Here is a 20,551-nt window from a genome sequence, read left to right as displayed (position 1 = left end):
GATGAACACTTCATGTTTACTTTAAGAGTCCAGTTGCTGCTGACAGTATTGATAATACAGATAATATAAAACATCTGTTAAATGCATGTAAATTGTTACTTACCTTTTCTTTTCCTGTCCTTTCTTGAGCAATGAGTTCTTTCTCTCTCTGTATCTCTTTTTTGGCCTCTTCTATGTCCTCCAAAGCATTTTTCACATCTTCTCTCATTTGCTCCACCTTATCATTCTCTTTAATGGTCTCCTCCAGCCTCTCCTCCAGTTCCTCTCTTTGCCGCTGCAACATATTTCTCATGAGTTCTAGTTCGTCCCGTTCCCTCATAATCTTTTCTTCTCTGTATTCAATCTCTCTTCTCCTTCGTTGAACTTCATTCTTCAGCAGCTTCATCTCATCCCTGTCTCTCTTCATCATTTCCTTGTTGTGTTCCACCTCACCCTTAAGACCTCGCAGCATTTCACGGATGTGTTCAACCTCCAGAATGAGCCTCTGCATTTCGGCATTCATCTCTTCTTGGTCTGTTGTCTCCATCTGACTTCCTGCCATTTGGTTTTCAATCTGGAATTTTGCTTTTCGCACCATTTCTCTTGTCACCTCAATCTGTTGGATAAGGTTGATTATAGTGAGGTTCATCTGTCCTTTCTCTTCTTCTAAATCTCTCTCCTCCATCCTAAATTCAATCTCCTCTCTTGCTCTTTGGATTTCAGCTTTAACTTGCTCCATTTCATACTTCTGCCTCTCTGTCTCCACTCTTTTACGTTCCATCTCATCTTTTGCTCTTTGTATCTCCATCTTCAGTCGTTCCATCTCGTCCTTCTTCCTCATGGTCAATTTCATCCTTTTCTCGAGTTCTTTCTTCTTCCCTTCTATTTCTCTCTTCATCAGCTCCATTTCTCCAATCTCTCGTTTGGTTTTCTGCATCCTTTCATCAAGCTCTTCTCTTTGTCTTTGTATTTCCTCTTTGACAAGCTGCATTTTGTCCATTTCTGCTTTTGCTAGCTCCATTTTGCTTTCAACATCCTCTTTTTGTTTTAAGATCTCAGTCCTCATCAGTTCCATCTGGTATCTCTCACACTTTGCTTCCATCATCTGGATTTCAATATCTTCTTTCTGTTTTTGGAGGTCTGCTTTCATCTTTTCAAGTTTAGTCATTTCCAACCTTGCCTTTTCCATCTTTATGCCAATGTCCTTATTTTGTTTAATTAACCCCACCTTTGTGTCTTCAATCTCACCCAGCTCCTTCTTCATAGCTTCTATCTTCCTCATCGTCTCATCCTTCTCCCTGTTTAATCTCTCTCGTTCCTCCAGCTCTCCCTTTTCAGCCTCATCCCACAACCTCTTTATCTCCGCTCTCACTCTGTTAATCTCATCCTTGACCTCTTCATAAGTGTCTTTCCCTCTCAGCGTTTCCACACGAATCTTCTCCAGGTCTTCTCTCTCATGCTCCATGTCCTCTGTCATCTTCCTCAAAGCGTCCTCCCATCGTTTTGTCTCCTCTAACCTTTTATTCACTTCCTCTCTTTGTTTCTGGATCTCAATCATAATACACTCGACTTTCTCTCTGTCTTGTTGCGCTAATTCTTTGCTTCTGTTCATGGTCTCTGTGTCAATAACTAACTGAGTCTTGATCTTCTCAAGTTCTTCTCTTTGTCTCTGCACCTGAGCACTCTGTTCTATGTCATATCTCATCATCTCATACCTTCGTTTTTCTAGATCTTTCTTCTCGTTCTGGACCTGAACTCTAATCTGTTTGAGCTCCTCTCTCTCCTTCTCTATCTCAGCTAAAGACTTTTCCTGATCTTCCTTGTCCTTAAGCACAGCTATTTTCATTGGCTCAACAAACTCTCTCTCTTGCTGTGTGTCCTCTAACATTTTCTGCTCTCTGCTTTCTTTTTCAGAATGCCTCAACTTTTCTAGCTCATGCCTGGCTCTTTGTATTTCTTCATTTATTTGTTCTAACTCCTCTGTTTTTTTGTGTATTTCATCCCTTTGCTCTAATGCCTCTGTTATGGCTTCATACCGCCTTTTTTCAGACTCTTCCATTTGCTTTTTTAAGAGCATCTGAGCCTCTTGAACTGCAAGTATGGCATGGTTTGCCTCCTCTTTTTCTTGTTTTGCCACTCTAATCCTGTGCTCTATTTCTGCCTGCTGTCTTTGTAGCTCATTTCTCATCCTTTTGATTTCATCTGCTTCTTGATTAGCCTGTTCTCTGCTGTTATTAATCTCCCCTCGATCTTTCTCCATATTTTCTACCATTTTTGTCAGCTCTTCTTTCTTTGCTTTAGCCTCATCCATCTGTTTGACAGCTGCACGTTTGTCTTCTTCTGCCTGAACCCTCATTTTTTCAAGACTATCCTTCCATTGCATGAGCTCATTCCTGCTCTCTTCAATATTTTTCTGGGATCTTTGGACCTCGTCCCTTAATTTCTCTAGTCTGTCCAGCTCATGCTGAGTATTTGCTCTGAGTTCCACCTCCTCTTTCTCTGTTTCATGCCACCTGCTCTCCATTGCCTCCTTCACCTTGAGGATTTCACTTCTGAGGAACTCGCACTGTTCGGTCTCTATTCTCACCAATTCTCTCTTTCTTTCCAGCTCCTCCCACTCTTCCTCCAACTCAGCCTTTGTCTCCTCCATTTTTTCTTTTGTTTTTTGGATCTCCTCAACCTTCTTCTCAATATCTTCAATTTGTTCTTGAATTTCAGCCTTCATTTTTTCAATTTTCCCATTTTCCCGGATTGCGACTTCTTTGCTTTTCTCGATCTCCTCTTTGGCTCTGTCCATCTCATGTTTAATTATTTCTAGCTGTTGTCTGTCCCTCAGCATCTCCTCTTGTCTTTGGTTCAAGCTGTCTTTTTCAGCCTTGATCTCTGCTTTGATCAGTTCTGTCATTTCTCTTTCTTGTCTGGCTTCTTTTCTTATATTAATGCTTTCTTCCTTCTCTTTCAGTATCTTTGCTTTCTCCATATCATTAGCCCTTTGTACCTCTGCTCTTACACTCTCCAGCTCGTCTCTCTCCCTCTGCAGTCGAGCTCTGTGCTCTAACTCCTCTGTCACTATCTCGTACCTCTTCTTCTCCATTTCTTCTTTAGCTTTCTGTATGTCTTCCTTCTGTTTTTCTAGAATATCTTTATCTTTCTGCATCTCTATTTTCATATGTTTCAGCCTAACAGTTTCTGTTTTTATGTCCTCAACTCTGGCATCCATAGATGTCTTGTGATTGTGAACGTCCACTTTGGCCTGTTCGATTTTTTCCCATTCCTTTTTGACCAGCTCTTCATTCATCATCAGCTCCTCTCGACCTCTCTCAATTTCATGCTTCATCTCTTCCAGATCTTTTTCTTTTCTAAAGACATCTTGCCATTTCTTTTCAATGAGGTTGTTTTCTGTAAGTGTTTGAGCTCTCAGCTGGTTTATTCTCTCATTCTCTTGTTTTGAAAATGCTCTGTTTCTTTCAACCTCTTCTCTTGCTCTTTGAATCTCATCTTGCAGGTACTTCAGCTCATCTTTCTCTTTCTGAATTAAAGCTGTCCGTTCCAGCCCTTCTTTCTCTGTTTCATGCCACCTTTGTTCCATTTCCATCTTAACTTGCTGTATATCAGCTTTAATCCGTTCAAACTGGTTTCTTTGCCTCTTGATGTCGTCCTTCTTTCTCTCCAACTCTGCTTTTTCCTCCTCTATTTCAGCTCTTATCTGCTCCATCTGACACTTTGTTTTCTGTGTTTCCTCAATCTTCATCTCCATCTCATTGATCTGAACTTGTATGGCACTTTTCATTTGTTCCATTCGTTCCATCTCATACTTTTTGCTTTCACAGTTGCTCTCCAGCTCCTCCTTCTGTCTCAGAGTCTCATATCTGATCATTTCCAAGTTCTCTCTCTCTCTCATGATTTCAACACTCTTTTGCTCCAGGGTGGTTTGCTCAGTTTGGAGGTCAGACCTCATCTGCTCAATCCTCTCTCTCTCTCCATTTACCTCTTCTTTATTCCGATCCATTCTTTCACAGATGTGGTCCATCTTGGCTTTCATGTGAGTAATAGTTCTCTCAAATTGTCTTTTTTCTGTGGTCATCCTGGCTATCTCATCTTGCTGTTGCTGAATCATCTGCCTCATGTTGTCTATCTCCGTCCTTTCTTGCTTAGTTCCTTCCCAGAATTTCCCGATCTGCTCAATGGCACGCATTGTTTTCAGTCTACGCTTTTTTAGAAAATCTTTTCTCTTCTGGATTTCACTTGTATGCCCATTCTTGTCATCCTGTTTTATTTTTTCTCTGGGAGGACTGCTTCTCTCTGTTTGTGTGTGCTTGCTGTTACGTAGTCTCCATTCTGCAGAAAAAAAAAAAAAAAATACAAATGAAAACATAAAAAAAAAAAAAGATTATACTATATACAGTATGTTTATATATAATATATATATTCTAACCTAGTTCTTGAATCAGTTCAGGCTCTGTCATTCTCAGGATGAGATGGAAGGACACTCTGTTTAGGGGTGGCTGTCTTTCCAAAGCCTTAAACAGGAGCCGCATTGCCTCCTGCTTGCTTGGAGCAGCCTGCACTTGTTGAGCTGCCACATCATGAATCAGACTTTGGGAGATAACATCCTCAGCAATGTCGCTGACCCGAGTCGCTCTTGTAATTATCTGCTCCTTGAATTCTGTCAGGAAGTCTCCAACTGTTGGGAAGGCGAACATTTGCACTGCATTCATAAACAATGCATGACACAATCGCAATAAATGACACTTTGATTAAATTACGTGGTGCAGTGAACTTTACCGTAATCTCTGGATTGTGCCATGGCGGCTTGCTATACATGATTTTAAAATGGATGAATTGTGATCTGAAAATTAATAGAAATTAATTACTTTGTGTACTTCAGTATTAAAAATAAAGTAATAATATAGAATAAAAGTAAATGTACAGTAATATAAAGGTGTGGTTGTTTGACTGTTATACAGTTCTCTAAATATTTTACCTATGATATATATTGTGAAATAGAGAAAAATAATAAAGCAAGATATATATTTAATCCAGATAATACTGTATTTTATACACAAGTATAAAGGAGGCATAAATGGTATTTCTGCATTTTTATAGATTTAACAAAGTAAAATGATCATTAAAGTATGTTTTACAAAAAATACTATTTAATTTTTTCTCCTTCAAAATTTCATGTTTAACTTGATGCGATACCATTCCCTTATGTTTGTGAAAAGACATTTCTGAGTGTGTAGCTTAAGGAAGCAATATTTTATAAAATTGTTTAAAAGATTCTTACCTTCTGTGTTATTACTGGATTGAATTAGTTCTGCCAATGTAGTTGTGGTCTGATGATGGAGGCATATTGCTGTAGTAATAGTGAAGGTGATTTTGAACATTTAAAAACAAATCTTATCTTACTTTAGCACATGCTTGATGTCTGCGTAATTTACATAAAATTTGGCTGTGGGTGTTAAAATTTCTTCTGTCTGGTCCTCTCTGATAAACAAAGTGTACGACTGTGCAGGTCCACCCCTGACACCGTGTAATGTGAAGTATCCACTGCAACACCCGCTTGTAGGCCCTACTAACTTTTGAGAATGAATCCATACCAAATGAGATATAGTCTATAATGGGGTTCCAAAGTATGGGATCTCAATAGTAACTGTTTGTTTGTAATTCAGTGCATTTTCCCCCATTGCAAATCATATTAACAGCAAAGATATTCGAGTGAACAATAAAACAAATAAATAAATAAATCCACTTGTACAGATGCACTTCAGCTGCATTAAAGGGACAATAAGTAACTTTTTAGGTATTTTATTATCTAAAATCAATATTTTTATTCATAAATATGCCCTCAATGGTGTACAAATACCTATGCCAATGTTTAAACTAATCCTTGTAAATGAAGAATTTATTATCTTTATATACATGGGACGGGTAGGTCGACGGAGGCTTCCATGTAGTTCCGCCATCTTGCAAAACTATAATAGCAGAGAGGGACAAAAAGTACTAAGCCAACGCGTTTCCACAGCGCGTTTTCGGTCAGAGCCAGAAACGCAGGTGCAGAGCAGTGAGAGGCGCTTGAAACTGCACCGGCAAGTTTAAAAGTCTGGATTGCATTCTTATTATGGACCATACATATGCCGCGCCACAGGAGAAGAAAACATCGTCGCCAAAACAGTCAAAAATAGAACGTAAAAGGAAACGTGACCGTAGATTACAGAAAACAAGAGTTAATGTCGGGGAAGCTTTTTCTAGGTGGAAAGAGCTAATGCTTGATAAAGATTTCAAAAGAGATGCTGAAGTGGCCAGTTTTCTTCTCGACAGGTAAGTCAGTGTTACAGTCTATATTATAATATTTTTTTTTATATCTAACAATGCATATAATTCAGAAAATATAACGAATAAATTAGACATAACTACTAATTACAATATTTCATGTTTTCCACAGTCAGTAATTCATACTGTAACATTCGTTTGTTAGTTGTCATGTTGCAGTTTGTTTGAAATAACACACCTGTTCACCTGAAGGAAAACTCGACGAAGTGCTATTAGAAGACATCCTGTCAAAGCTTTTTGGTACATATCGCCTACCGTAGATGCAACGCGCATTTGAAAAAGCGAGGCGCTGGCTAGCAAAATTAGTTTGAATGCAAAATACAATTTCACCACTAGATGGGAGTAATTCCTGCTTAGTGTCCCTTTAACGACATACGTGTAGAACATATGTCTGTACAAAAACGTTTATATGATCAGTCAAATGTTAACTAGATCTTCTTCATTTGCATTATATTGTTTTCTAAAATATGTAAAAAAAAAAAAAATAATAATAATAATAAAAAAAAAAGAAAAGAAATAAAAAAAGAAAAAGAAAGAAATTCGTTTCCCAACGATTCGTTCGACTGGGACTTTTACCGAGACTGTTCTCTATGACTTTTATTATAGACTGTTATCCAGGACTTGTATTATGAAAAGCTACATCCGTCAAGAAGAGCGCAGCGCAGACCAGCGGCGAGCTGCAGATAGAGGCGGGGTTTTCTCACCAGCGTGTTCTTCTTAAACTTGCAAAATGTCTTACGCAATGAGGTAAGTTAACTTGCCAGTTGTTTTATTCTTCTTTAACTAAAATAACATCTGTGTAATTAAGTTGCAAACTTAGGTTCAGCATATTTTGTTATTATTATTTATTATGTTGGTGGTTAGCCTGTCCAGTGCCTGTTAGCATGTTGTTCTGCTAGCCGCTTTGCTTTTTATAAATAAAATAATAAATGCTATGTATTTATTGATAAAGTACACGCGTTAAAACTGATTAAACAATACGTTTGATTCGATACAAATGTAGAACCTTTTAAACACAATGTTTCCGAATAACGAGACTGTTCATTCATGAATGAATGAATGAACGAAGAAGCGAGCATTAACATAAACAGTGATGCTCGTTTCACCTGTGAGTCACTGTGTCAATCAGTTATTTCGTTTGGCTCGTAAATGAATCTCTTTCACACAAGTTTGAGATGGTTTCCCTCCTTTAATTTTTTTTTATTTATTTTTTTTATTTTTCCTCAGAGGAGATCGTGGCAGGGGTCGAGGTGGCCGATTCGGCTCCCGCGGAGGTTTGGTCCAGGGGTGCGTTGTTTATATATTTTCTTCTTATTGTTGTTGTTAATTTGCTTACTTTTATTTATATTGACCGTGTCCATGTCTCCCTTTCTTTCAGGTATCGACCCTTTGTCCCTCACATACCATTTGACTTCTATGTCGTAAGTGCTGTTCTACACTGATTCTTTGCTTTGTGAAACCGTAAGCCTGCAGCTCATAAATCACTTCTTGCAGTGTGAGATGGCCTTTCCTCGAGTGAAGCCGGCCCCTGATGAGACCGCTTTCAGTGAATGTCTGCTGAAGAAAAACCAAGACCTCAGTCCTACCCCTGTTGAACAGGTACAATGATGCTGCATTAAGATAAATGCTGCCAAAACACTCATATGATTACTGTCCATGCAGGTCAAGCTGTGTACCAGCAGATGATAGAACTCTGAAATCTTAAAAATAATGTTTTAGGATAATTTCTCAGTTTTTTTTATTTTATATATATATATATATATATATATATATATATATATATATACACATATATATAATTCTTGCTCACAATTATTTATTTTGCAGGCTTCTATTTTGTCCTTGGTCACTAAGATTAACAACGTTATTGACAACCTCATCGTGGCACCTGGAAACTTTGAAGTGGTGAGAAGACAGTCCATCTTCATTGTCTTTCTCAATACTTTTTGTAATACTAAACTTAACCAATGTTTAACAATTCCCAGCAAATTGAGGAAGTAAGGCAAGTGGGCTCGTATAAAAAGGGGACCATGACAACAGGACACAATGTAGCGGACCTCGTAGTTATCCTGAAGATCTTACCCACCTGTGAGTCTCGTTATTTCATCCACTGAGTTCTGCTTAGTTGTCTTAAAATGTTAATCACTAGCACAAGTATGCCTCATTTATCGATAATACTATATATATTTTTTTTTTTGGTTTGTTCAGTGGAAGCTGTCGCTGCCTTGGGAAACAAAGTAGTTGATACTCTGCGTACACAGGACCCATCTGAGGGTGAGGATGGGTTTTAATCTGACAGGCCAATCGGAGCATAGAGGAGAAAAAAATCATTTGTTTTATTTATTTATATATATATATATATATATATATATATATATATATATATATATATATATATATATATATATATATATATATATATTGTTCTCTTCAGTACTGTCCATGCTGACCAACGAGACAGGATTTGAGATCAGCTCTGCCGATGCCACTGTGAAAATCCTCATCACCACTGTTCCACCCAACCTGCGCAAACTTGACCCAGAGCTCCACCGTATGTCCCACACTCCAACACCTATCACATGTTGTTCTTATAAATCAGCTTTTCCTAGCTTATCTATGCCATGCTGCTCATTTCTCTTTTTCTGTCTTTCTCATTATTGTCAATTTAGAATATTTAATTGTGCAAACTAATCTAGCCTATTTTTACATTTGCTATCATCTAAACGCTAATAAAAAGCACTAACAATTGAATGTCACTAAAATGCAATAGTCAAATCTTATAAATAATTAAATATCCTTTTTTTTCATACTTTACATTTAATGTTGTGATGCTTTAAATAATAGGCTTGATTTTTAGTGGTGTATTTAGTCTACATTCATGCAGAACTTTAATATCTGGCATTTTCTGATTATCTGGAATCGGGGTCGACCAGAATTGTAAAGTGTCATTTTCCCTATTCCTTTTGCAGTGGACATCAAGGTTCTGCAAAGCGCCCTGGCAGCCATTCGTCACGCTCGCTGGTTTGAAGAAAATGCTTCTCAGTCAACGTAGGGACACTTTATCTCAATGGCTTTAATGAATTAAATGTGTTGTGGCTTACTTTGGTTTCTATCTGGACTCAGTGTTAAAGTTTTGATCCGCTTGCTGAAAGACCTGCGAGTCCGATTCGCTGGGTTTGAGCCTCTAACGCCCTGGATTCTAGATCTGCTGGTGGGGCATTATTTTTGGAGTTCAACTTTTATCTAATCTTTTCTGCACTACACCAGTTGACTTAACTATAATGTTGCTCTCTTCACAGGGACACTCTGCGGTGATGAACAACCCCTCTAGACAGCCCTTGCCACTCAACGTTGCTTACAGGTTTGTTCTGCTTGTGACTCCGGTCATTGATTTTTTTTTTTTTGTGGATTTTGAGGTATAATGAGCATGCGTGTTGCAGGCGGTGTCTTCAAATGCTTGCTGCAGGTCTTTTCCTGCCAGGCTCCGTAGGAATCACTGATCCTTGTGAAAGCGGAAACTTCCGCGTGCACACTGTCATGACCCTGGAGCAGCAGGTAATGCAGATTTCAATATGTGGTAATGTACAAAATTTAGTGTTAAAAATACAGGCAGTCTGATTGATTTGTTTCTGCAGGACATGGTGTGTTTCACTGCCCAAACACTGGTGAGGGTTCTCTCTCATGGAGGCTACAGAAAGATCTTAGGCCTTGAAGGCGATGCAAGTTGTAAGTGTTTGAGGTTTATTCCAGATTAAATTGATTTATGTGGTTCCATTCATGTGTCAGGCTGAGGCTGATGTTTGTGATGGTCATCTACAGATCTCACCACTGAGATGTCTACATGGGATGGAGTGATTGTCACCCCATCTGAAAAAGCTTATGAGAAACCCCCAGAGCGCAAGGAAGAGGAGGATGAAGCGTTGGAGGAAGGGGGAGAGGGGGAAGATGAAAGCATGGAGACCCAGGAGTAATGCAGCTTGGTCTCTGACGTTTTGGCCTGGTCATTATATTTATGTTGGTTTTTATTAGAGGTCTTTGTCTCGCATCTTTGTTTTACCCAGAAGTCCCCTGCATATCTGCATTTGGGTTCTGTAAATCAGTCTGCACCTCCTAGAGTTTAAAACTATGGTAGGAACAGCAAAAAGTTATAACAAGGACCAAAAGTCAACGGCTCATTATTCCATCTTCTAACCTCAGCTCATTCTGATACGGTTATGTCTAGGAAAAGGACTGGAAATCACTTTTAATTTGGTTTCATGTTTTTTGTATTTTTATCACTGATGGATCAAGTAAAGTTTTTATTCCTTCTTTTGTACTATTTCTATGTGTGTTTATTTATTTATTTTTTTCTCAAATTTTTTTATATTGCTGGGGTATTTTTAAGGTTGCTTGGTCCTTTTAATGTGTTTATTTATTTTGTGTTAAACTTGGACAAGTACGTTAATAGATAATTAACCCAAAGATGAGGTGTGTTTACTCATCGAGCATGTGTGGTTTAGCTTTAAAACAGTCAAAAAATGAGGCTAAAAAGATTCTTCATTTGTTTTCTTGAGATGAAGATAGGTTTGTGTGTGTGGAATGATTTGATGGAAAATTAATTACATTTTAATTTGAGTACAGTATCTCTCAACCAATTGTTTTAAATCTCATCCAAGTATGCTGTTACTCAGACCAACAACAACATAACTAGTATGGGGTTGCTTTTAGACAAGAAATCAATAGGATGTTAATATTGATCTCATGTTTTGAACAATCTTACCAGTTGCCGTCATTTCTCCCAGTGAGATATATCCAGCTGCTGACCAACAGTGTTGTACGTGACAGCGGTTTCAGGGCAGCAGTGCTGGGCCAGAAGTCTCAGATTAAAGTTAGGCTAGAGCTGATGATCACCTAACCCAGGGATAGGCAAGTTTGGTCCTTGAGAGCCGCAGTCCGGCAGAGTTCAGCTCCAACCCTGAAAAGAAACCCTCACCTACCTGTAGCCTTAGTAATCCTGAGGACACTGATGAGCTTGTTCAAGTGTGTTTGATCAGGGTTGAAGCTGAACTCTGCAGGACTGCGGCTCTCTAAAACCAGTCTTGCCTACCCCTGACCTAACCCACTACATTCCTGCGAGATTCTGATTTGTGCATACACTGACTCGACACACTTTACTAACCCATGAGGCCACGGGAAGATCTAGAATGGCAGTGACGCGACGCTGGTAGTAGGTCATGTGACATGACAACGTGGCGAATCAATGTAGCCTATTATGTCCTGATTAGTGATTACAATCAATGCTGCTTAATAGATATTGGGTCTCATTCATGAAACATTCGTAAATATACGAGTAAATATCTGAGTGATTTGCGCGTAAAGAGAACTTCCCGAAAACTCTTCTCCTGATTCACAAAAACTTCGTAAACGTCAGATGTGATAGTGAAATGTGTGTGTGTGTTAATGCATTCCAATCAGTCGTAAATGGGACGCGCGTTCACGCTCACTCTCAATTACCATAAATCCCGCCTATTAAATCCGACTGACAACTATATGTGAGCATCATATTATGACACCAAACGAAGGATTTCAACATGTCTTCTCAAAAGCGACTGAAAAAGAAACATTTCTCATCTGCAGAAATTGAAGTTTTATTATCAGAAGTTCATTCAAAATGCCACATTTTATTTTCAAGCGTACTAGTGGCTTATCAGGTCCTAAAAAAGGAAGTTTGGCAGCATATTACAGATCCTATTACTGGCTCTCATAATAAAAGTTCAAAGAAAAACCGTATGTAATTAATATATATATATATTTTTTTTTTCTTCAAAATGCTGTGTAAATATGTACCCGATTAAGGTTAATTAAAATGCAGCCGTATTAATGAGCAAAACATTCAGAAGTTAAACGCACTATTTACGCGTGGCTGGGAGCAGGTGTAGATTTCTTTCGTACCAACTAACATTTGGAAAATACGAACGTTTTAATGAATCCGAAAATTTACGCCAAAACCACTTTACACGCGACTTACACAAAAATTCGTTCTGCTCGTGTTTCATGAATGAGACCCAATGCTTTTTTTCTGCGGTGTCCAAGTGATTACTTATTCAAAAAAGTACTTACTCAAGAAAGTACGCCATTTCGGATGTAGCCGTCGAATCACTTTAAAGCTTAAAAAAACACACACCACACACCAGACATTAAATTTGACATTGTTCTGTCTTCGGATTGACGCTATTCTCTTTTTATTTTGCCCTCTTTTAGAAAGTCGTGAGTTTTTCTCGAAAAAATGACGACTTCCCATTATGAAAAAAGCGGCAGATGACGCTGATAAGGGCGCTTAAAATAAACAGGCCTGTGAGGACAGTGAAATATTCGTTAACTTTCCTGCTTTAAACGTAACTTAAAGGATACTTCTTATTGTGAGTACGTTTAAAACAGACTTGTCAAAAGTCTGTTTGAAAACATCTTCAATAAAAAATACTGATTGCACCTGTAGCCTACAATGGATAAGTTCTGAAAAGTTATGAGGAAAAAAGACACTAAGTGGCCAGCAGTTATTTTACCTTGCTAAAATAGCTTTATAGTAAAAAAATGTTTACAGCCGTCGACAATATTACATTCTGTGTTTAGATTTACCACATCACAGTGTGCCATCTCCGATTTAATGATAGTAGAGTACATCTCAGTGGCCAAAAACATGATCTGTATTCAAGCTGTGCCATCGTTCATCGCAAGGCCTTCACCCTTTAGTCGCAACAAGAGTTTCAGATTTACTTTAAATCTGGAAATAATGTATTGGAACAGTTGTAAGCTATTGTAGTTTGGTAAAACAATGTGAAAAGCATAGATACAGAATCAACTTATTTTACCTTGGTACTGTATCAAACATAAATATACGAAGAAGAAAAACAATACAACAACGTGAATAATAGTGAGGACATTAATAATAAAATTGTCCACAATGTTCTGGTTTTTATAATGTAGTGTTATGAGCAACATAATGAACATATATATATATATATATATATATATATATATATATATATATATATATTAAAAATGCTTTGCTACATCACAAACTGCAGTCCAAAGCATGGTCCAACTATAGTCTGTTTTTCCATGATGAAAGGAGAATACTCATTCTTCATACATGTTAATTTGACGTTCTCTATATTGTAATAAGTAGCTAAAAGAGATGGGTCTAGGATTAGCTGTTATTTTTCAAATTTTCTTATCTTCCACCATGCTATTTTCTACATTAGCATCAATTACAAACAATATAATCTAAATTGGGTGACACATGAACACCCTGGAGAATACGGAATAGATTTTCTCATAGTCATAATTGCAATACAGTTTTTTTTTTTTTCATTAAATTATTACTAATACCAGTAATCATCAACAACCCATTTAATATGAATAATAACTTCAACTGCAACATATATATTTACTGTACATAATACATCAGAACTTGAGAAGGTATTTTAATTACACAGTAATTGTTTGTTAGTCTATGACCCATGTAATTTCCAGTGATCTATAATGCGTTATAGAATCCAACGTAACATCTACATCACACTGCTATAAGCTCCTTTGTGCTACGAAGAAGTATTCATCACCTACTCTAGCTAAATCAGTTTACGGCATATACAGAGGCTTTGCCAAAACTTTTTAGACTCGTTTTTCAGCATAAAGGAGCAATGGCAGAGTTTCAGCCATCCATTCTGACCTATTACGACACAGTCATCTCAAGAACCAACACTCAACATACCATCGGGGTCATGTGTTGACATGGGAAGCTTTACATGATGTAGTCAGAGACACAGTTATTAAATATTGTATTTTGATTAGTTTCCATCAATCCATTTACATTGGAAAATGTTGGTTAGAATAGAAAGGCCTTCAAAACAGTCTTTCTGATCCGTCCGTTTGAGTGTCAGATTGATTCCTGTCAGTGCCTTAGAAGGCAAACAACATGGTGAGGGGAATACGTGGTCAGCCTTGCTTGAAATTAAGTTTCGTTGGTTTATCAAAAACACATGGCCCTGATAGGATATCATCCTATTTCTTGCACTGGAAACCCCAATGGCAAGTTGCACATAGTCTTTCAGTTTGGAGAAGGCAGGAAGTCCTTCACAGTGGAAGAGGAAATAGTCTGTTGTGCTTTTCTTGAAGACTTGCTGCTTCCAAAAAAAAAAAAAAAGTGTATGTTGACTGCTTAACCGTTAACTATTTTGATGCTTGAAAAAAAATTAGTTCATAAAATTATGCATATATTATCCATAAATTATCCATAAAATAAATAATATATAAATAAATCCAAAAATAAAAAGAGATGATAGGCAACAGTAAAGTGCAAATGTCTGAAAAAAAAAAAAAAAAACTGTTGAACTAATTAAAAAAAAAATACAGATACAGAAATGTCGGTGTAGTTATTGTAAACGATTAAATAAATACTCCTGCCCTTTTTGTTTCCAGATGGGATACAGATCTACAGTTTTGAGAGAAGAAATTCTTCTTTTTTTTTTTTTCATGGATTAATAAAAGCATGCAGGTTACATAGAAACATCCAGTGTGAGGTGGTTATTAGCTGAATCAGGTGTAACAAATCAAATTATTAGAACAATACATACTGTGTGAGTTATATTTTGAATTGAATATAATACTGAATAGTTATATTTAAAAAAAGCCACACATAGTGCTGTTAGGCACGTGTAGATAGATAGTCAAGACAACATGGCAAGTGGCTTTCAACCATCTATTCTTTTGTCAAAAGTCTTTAGCCAGTCTGTTTCAAGTTTGACAAAAGAAGTAAGAGGAAAGCAACACAATTCTGCTGAAGTTTGCTGCGGTAAGTTGTCTTTAAAGTCCACATAGTTGTCACATCCCTACCTTGTAAATTCTTAGACACTTTTAGAACATATTTTAACACCACTTTTGACAACATGTTTATCTGCTAATCTAAAAATGTACTTTATAAAATATACATCTCCCAATAAAATATTTTTCCAACTTATTCCATAGTTACCCCACCAAGACCCCCCCCCCCCCCCCCCCGACCCAACACACACAGAAATAAATAAATAAATAAATAGCTCAAATCATTCATGCATTCAACATTTTCCTTTTCATAAAAAAATAAAAAAATAATAATACACGGAGTTTGCAAAAATTATTGTGCAATCTTCTTTCCAGTTTGCTTTCACCCAACTGAGAAGTGGAATGCACACAAACAATCCATTCTTCCTATCACATAATTCAGTAATGTTTCGGCCAATAATCAGTTAACATTTGGTGTGAATTGGACGCAATTTTTTTTTTCTATAAAAGAATTTGGAGTACATTATTTTAAATGTTTTGAAATAAGTTGTACTGGAACTTACCAGAAGGAAAAAGTAATTTGATTAATTCCTTAATTTCTCCCCAAAAAACTGAAATCAAACAAACAAAAACAAAACAACAACGACAATAAACAAACAATAAATTAAAGCACTCGGGCAAAATGCAGAAGCTACATTGATCTCATGTTAGAGGGTTTTCATCCGTTACAAAAAAAAGGCAGAGGGGTGAAATGAACAAGATGTTTCCCCTCCTCTCTGAATGATCATTTCTCAGTGTGCAGGTCAAGTGTGAAATTGTTTGAAGATTGTCTTCTGCACCCCTGTTTCTGAAGAGGCTTATGATGTAGAATGTCCTGTTTCAGGAAGCATGGCTGTTGCCTCAGAGCTTGAATGTTTCTGTTGTGTGTGTGTGTGTTTTCTTCTAATCTTTTTTTAAAGAATTGTGTCTTTTCATTGGGCTGATGAAAAGCCTGAACGCAACTGCAAAGTTATATTGCACTATACGGGAGATGAATCCCTGTTGTGATTTGATAACTGGCTTTAAAAAGGCATTTATCTATACTGCAGATGTTGCTCTCAGGGGTTTTACTACTGCACTGCTAACACATTCAGTTTCAGGCCTAACTTTACATCAGGGTGCGCTGCTCTACGCTGGCCACAAGAGTGAGCTTGTGTCACAGTGAAAGTGGCTATGTCTGCCACATTGTGGGAACAATTAAGAGACAAATACACAGCCAAGATTATATCAAAACAAGGTCTATTATTTAAAATAACAAGATTAGATCCTCTTTATATATATGATATTGCACCCGTATGTGTTGGCGTTGTTCATTAAAACAGTCCTAACATTTTTATATATTTTGTGGACTTACAAAAGTCTATATCTTGTAATACTTGGTTGTGCTGGTTGAGCCCTTTTTTCTTAGAATAATAACACTTGCTCAACAAAAAATGAAAATAAAATGTGTACGTTCACATCCATATTCCAGCAGCATACTACTAAGCCATCTCAAGTTCCCCATCACACTAAAGTGAGTATTGCACTCGCCCTCTGGCTGCTTTGTAACATGGACGTCTTGTGCAGAGGGGCAAAGAAGAGCCGCAGTGGTTGTTTAAGGGGGTCCAAGTGACTCAGAGTCTCGTCTGAGCCTCTGTGATGTAGATCTCAATGCTGTCAGCACTCTCTGTGGCAGAATTCTGGCGGAAAGAGGCGGAGCGTTTGGTCTGGAGCAGCCTGCGCCGTGTCTCCAGCTTCTGCCGGTCACCTACATCCAGCGGTTTCTCCCGTTCGGGAACACTACGACCTCGCGAGAGCACTAGCATGCCTCCAGCCTCGGTCGTGCTGTCGGCACGCAGGCTGCCCGTCACGCCACCGACTGGCTTCTTTGGTAATGGAGGTGGAACCTTCTTGTCCTCCTGAGAGGAAGAGCAGGGGAGTGGTGTGACAGCATGGGTGACCAATGCAGGGATGGACGGGAACGCAGGGAAAAACACCGAATACGCACACGTACAAGCAGACGATATGTCAGAAAGGAAGAAGACCAGAACATGTACGGAGAAGGGACAGCACCATGAAGTTGCAACATAAGAATGATTTGGATTAGTGTATTTAGGATGAGACATGACATTGTGGAAGCAGCAGACAGCAAAAAAGAAAGAAAACAGAGAAATTAGTTACAGATTTGTTAGGCTTTAATATCTCAAAGCAAACGAAAAGCTCTTTAGGCAGTAAATCAGCTGTTATTCCACATGCAGGTCTTGTTTTGTCTAGTTTAGTTCCTTTTCTTTCTGAGGTGTTTGTGTGATGGCAGAGAGCTGCTGGGACCCAGCACATAGGCGGTTCTCCTGCCCGCTGCTGTTTTGGCACTGGAGTGGAGCTGTGCAGTGACTGGAGCAGAGCGGATCCCCACTCTCACCTTCATCTCAGGAGGCAACCGCCAGCCTGAGTCCTTGAGGCGCTGGAGGTCCTGAAACTTCACCCTGACGTCCTCGATGGCTAACTGGAGGAGCTCCCAGTAACTGGCCAGATCCTGAGTGGTGGGCTGAGGGTATGATGAAGGATCCTATGAAAAGAGGGGGGATATTATAGAGTTCTGCAGGGATGACATATTTCTGTAGGCCAAAACCTGGAAACAAGTTAGCATTTAAGCACTTCCACAACCAAAAAAAAAAAAAAAGAAAAACACACACCAGCACAAATATGAAAACTGACGTCAAAACCTTGTCATTGATCTAATGTTAATTGACCGTCAAACATACTGGCCTACATATATACTAAACCAATTTCAGTGTCGGATTAACTTCCTATTTTCCTTTTATCAAGGTGCATGTTGGGTACATCAGACTGAACAGGTAAACTCATGTTCTCACTTGTTGGAAGATTAATGGTGGTGACACGGAAGTCATGTGACCATGGTGTAGTTCATTTATAGTCTACATTTAGCTTTTTTTATATCTGGTGATTGTATTTTGGCTTCCAATTTCATTAAAGTTGTGTTCATTTGTAAAAATTATCTTGATGACACATGTAAGAATAATAAACGTTTCTTAGTCCCAGAGCTTATTATTTTGAAACAATCCAAAATACATAATGTATACAGTTAAAAACTGCAAATGGTTGAACATTTTATGTAATTTTACAAAAAAAAAACAGTCAAATCTATGATGAACTCTAACATGTCATGTGGCTTTTTGTTATACCACCTGTATAATTTAGGGGAAAAAGCAGATTTTTGTAGTTAAAGTAAATCACTGCATCATTGTATTTCTTTTCTTTTTTCCATTGTAGGTCATATGGAGGTAAAAATGGTAAAAGGTGAGGACATCCTCACTTTTATCCACAATAGAAAGAGTTGTAAAACACTCACACCACACTGTTGGCACATCCTGAAGAACTGCTGGACTCTTTGTGACATGAGCATCTGAGCACTGCCGACAGCTCCTCTGATGAGCTCCAACACTGAAGCACCAAACAAACCAATCAGAAGGGGAAAAAATCAAATAAAAATAAAAGCAGCATCAGACAAGAAACTGTTCATTGGGCAAAACACTACAAATTAAAGACCCCATGAAATCAATGAAAACTCATGTTTTGGACCTTTTAGCCCATGTCAAGTTTACTCCAACCTTCTCTTCTGCTATTCCTCACTCACCCTCTTCTGGCAGTTCATTCATCTCTGCCTCCCTCTCCATGTTCTGGCACCATCCCTCCATCCTCTCTACTTCAGTCTGCAGGAGCCGGAGGAAGAAGTCTCCATCTCGTAAGCAGGGCGAGGCTCTGCCCGAATCAGGGAGGCTTCTCGGGCCCTCGCTCCAGCCTCCCACTCCACGCTCAGGGGCCAGGGGCAGAGGGGAGTGGGAGCGGGGCAGGGCCCTCAGTTCTGGAGGGCCAGGCTCGTTGGTGTAACCGCTGTGGTAATCCTCACGGTAGGCCCACTGGCCCTGTGTGTGCACTGTGCGGTATTCTGCAAACTGACTGGCTGATTCCGGTTCGGACGAGTGGCGCTGGAATGAGCAACTAAACTGCAGGCCCTTGTCTTGAGTGGGGACTGTCAGCCCACCAAAACCCTCCGTCTCGAGATCAGCCTGGACACTTGCTGTCACACTGTTTGAGCGTTTAAATCGGGCTCGTCTGGAACAAACAACAACAGGACAATTAGACTCAAATGAAGTTGTAGAACAAAAATTCAATATTTAGTTAGGGGTATACTGATGATATTGATGGCATTATGTTGATTACAACAAAAAAATTCTTTCAGCTTGTCCCTCATTTTCTTTAATCAAAGCAAAAACTGAAGTTACAGGGAGGCATTTACGTAAATAGTAAATAGGACTGCACAAAAAAAGGCTAGCAAATTATTATTTTATTAAACCACGTTAACACTCTTATTATTTGAATGCCTTGTGGCTAAACAACTGAAAATATTTTAACATTTAACATTTATTTCCATTGTAAATGCCACAACTGTAAGAAAATGGTCATCAACATTGATGACACAAATGCTGTTAATAGAAGTTAAAGGAATAGTTCACCCAAGACTGAAAAATTGCTGAAACTCGTATGCAAGTGTGTTTCTTCACCTGAACAAATTTTGAAAAAGTTAGCATTTGCTCATCAGTGGATCCTCTGCAGTCAATAGGTGCCCACAAGTAATCGACAATTCCAGTCCATAAATTAATGACTTATGAAGTGAAAAGCTCTGTGTTTGACATGGTTAACTTCAATCTGCTGCTTCTGGCTAAAATATGAGTCCTCTTATTTATGGACTTTAGACTGGTGTCTAGGCCAAAAGTGAGAGCTAAAAGTTAAAACACTTTGACAATGGATTTGCTTTTCACTTCACAACACAGTACTTCACAACAAACTAACTCTCATTCTGATGGCACCCATTCACTGCACAGGATCCACTGATTATCAAGTAATGTAATGCTAAATTTTCATACTGAAAGGCCTGAGGGTGAGTAAATATTAATTTTTAGGTGTACTACACCTTTATGAATGTTGTACTAAATCCTTTAATAAATGCCTGAATACCAAAAAAAAACATAAAATGACTCCAAACCAACAGTGTTTCTGCTAAATCAAGAAATAGGCTTACATGGGTATTTAATAATCACAAGACACAAAGCATATCATAGCTCATTTGTGGATTAGTGACAGTGACATAATTTTACAGGTTTTAGCGTGTTGCATAATGGATGCCTAATTATACCCTCTCACCTCACTTCATGTTGCTACCACGAACCATTGTGCTTGCTTGTTTGTAGGCCTTGTCCAATATGTTTTTTTGTTTGAAAACTCTTTTTCTCTCTGTTTTGGCCTTCCATCCACACTGAGACAGTGTTTTTAGTCAATGAAAACTGAACTTTTTGAAAACGCTCTCCAAAATGGATGAATTTGAAAACGCCATTTTCACGTT

The 20,551-nt window shown here is 38.3% G+C and overlaps 3 protein-coding genes across 5 annotated transcripts in view; 1 reads left to right on the top strand and 2 right to left on the bottom strand.

Annotated features, from left to right (window-relative positions):
- Nucleotides 1-5,414, bottom strand: part of LOC127935559 (nesprin-1-like) — a 33,524-nt gene extending 28,110 nt beyond the window's left edge. For 2 of the 3 annotated variants that reach the window (XM_052533549.1, XM_052533550.1), the window contains exons 1-4: nucleotides 5,267-5,414; nucleotides 4,765-4,828; nucleotides 4,415-4,663; nucleotides 104-4,317 (exon numbers count right to left, since the gene is read on the bottom strand). In XM_052533549.1, coding sequence (XP_052389509.1) covers nucleotides 104-4,317; nucleotides 4,415-4,663; nucleotides 4,765-4,786 — 4,485 coding nt within the window. In that variant the 5' untranslated portion in view covers nucleotides 4,787-4,828; nucleotides 5,267-5,414. The remainder of the gene's footprint in view (nucleotides 1-103; nucleotides 4,318-4,414; nucleotides 4,664-4,764; nucleotides 4,829-5,266) is intronic. The other variant, XM_052533547.1, reaches the window with a different exon arrangement.
- LOC127935560 (interleukin enhancer-binding factor 2 homolog) lies at nucleotides 3,899-10,630 on the top strand. Its single transcript, XM_052533551.1, has 15 exons — nucleotides 3,899-4,021; nucleotides 6,919-7,059; nucleotides 7,540-7,599; nucleotides 7,691-7,733; nucleotides 7,807-7,911; nucleotides 8,140-8,217; nucleotides 8,298-8,400; nucleotides 8,521-8,586; nucleotides 8,747-8,863; nucleotides 9,282-9,360; nucleotides 9,436-9,523; nucleotides 9,612-9,673; nucleotides 9,753-9,867; nucleotides 9,948-10,038; nucleotides 10,132-10,630. The coding sequence occupies exons 2-15, from the start codon at nucleotides 7,043-7,045 to the stop codon at nucleotides 10,281-10,283; spliced, it is 1,176 nt and encodes a 391-aa protein (XP_052389511.1). The 5' UTR covers nucleotides 3,899-4,021; nucleotides 6,919-7,042; the 3' UTR covers nucleotides 10,284-10,630.
- Nucleotides 10,631-15,372: 4,742 nt separating this feature from the next.
- The window catches only part of LOC127935904 (disks large-associated protein 3-like), a 141,834-nt gene continuing 136,655 nt past the window's right edge, over nucleotides 15,373-20,551 (bottom strand). The window contains exons 9-12 of the mRNA XM_052534122.1: nucleotides 18,785-19,263; nucleotides 18,500-18,591; nucleotides 17,549-17,695; nucleotides 15,373-17,048 (exon numbers count right to left, since the gene is read on the bottom strand). Coding sequence (XP_052390082.1) covers nucleotides 16,764-17,048; nucleotides 17,549-17,695; nucleotides 18,500-18,591; nucleotides 18,785-19,263 — 1,003 coding nt within the window. The 3' untranslated portion in view covers nucleotides 15,373-16,763. The remainder of the gene's footprint in view (nucleotides 17,049-17,548; nucleotides 17,696-18,499; nucleotides 18,592-18,784; nucleotides 19,264-20,551) is intronic.

This window comes from Carassius gibelio, chromosome A19 (genome assembly GCF_023724105.1).
Source record: "Carassius gibelio isolate Cgi1373 ecotype wild population from Czech Republic chromosome A19, carGib1.2-hapl.c, whole genome shotgun sequence".
Lineage (NCBI taxonomy): Eukaryota > Metazoa > Chordata > Actinopteri > Cypriniformes > Cyprinidae > Carassius > Carassius gibelio.
The sequence above is the reverse complement of the archived record's forward strand: the minus strand, read 5'-3'. Positions and strand labels throughout refer to the sequence as shown.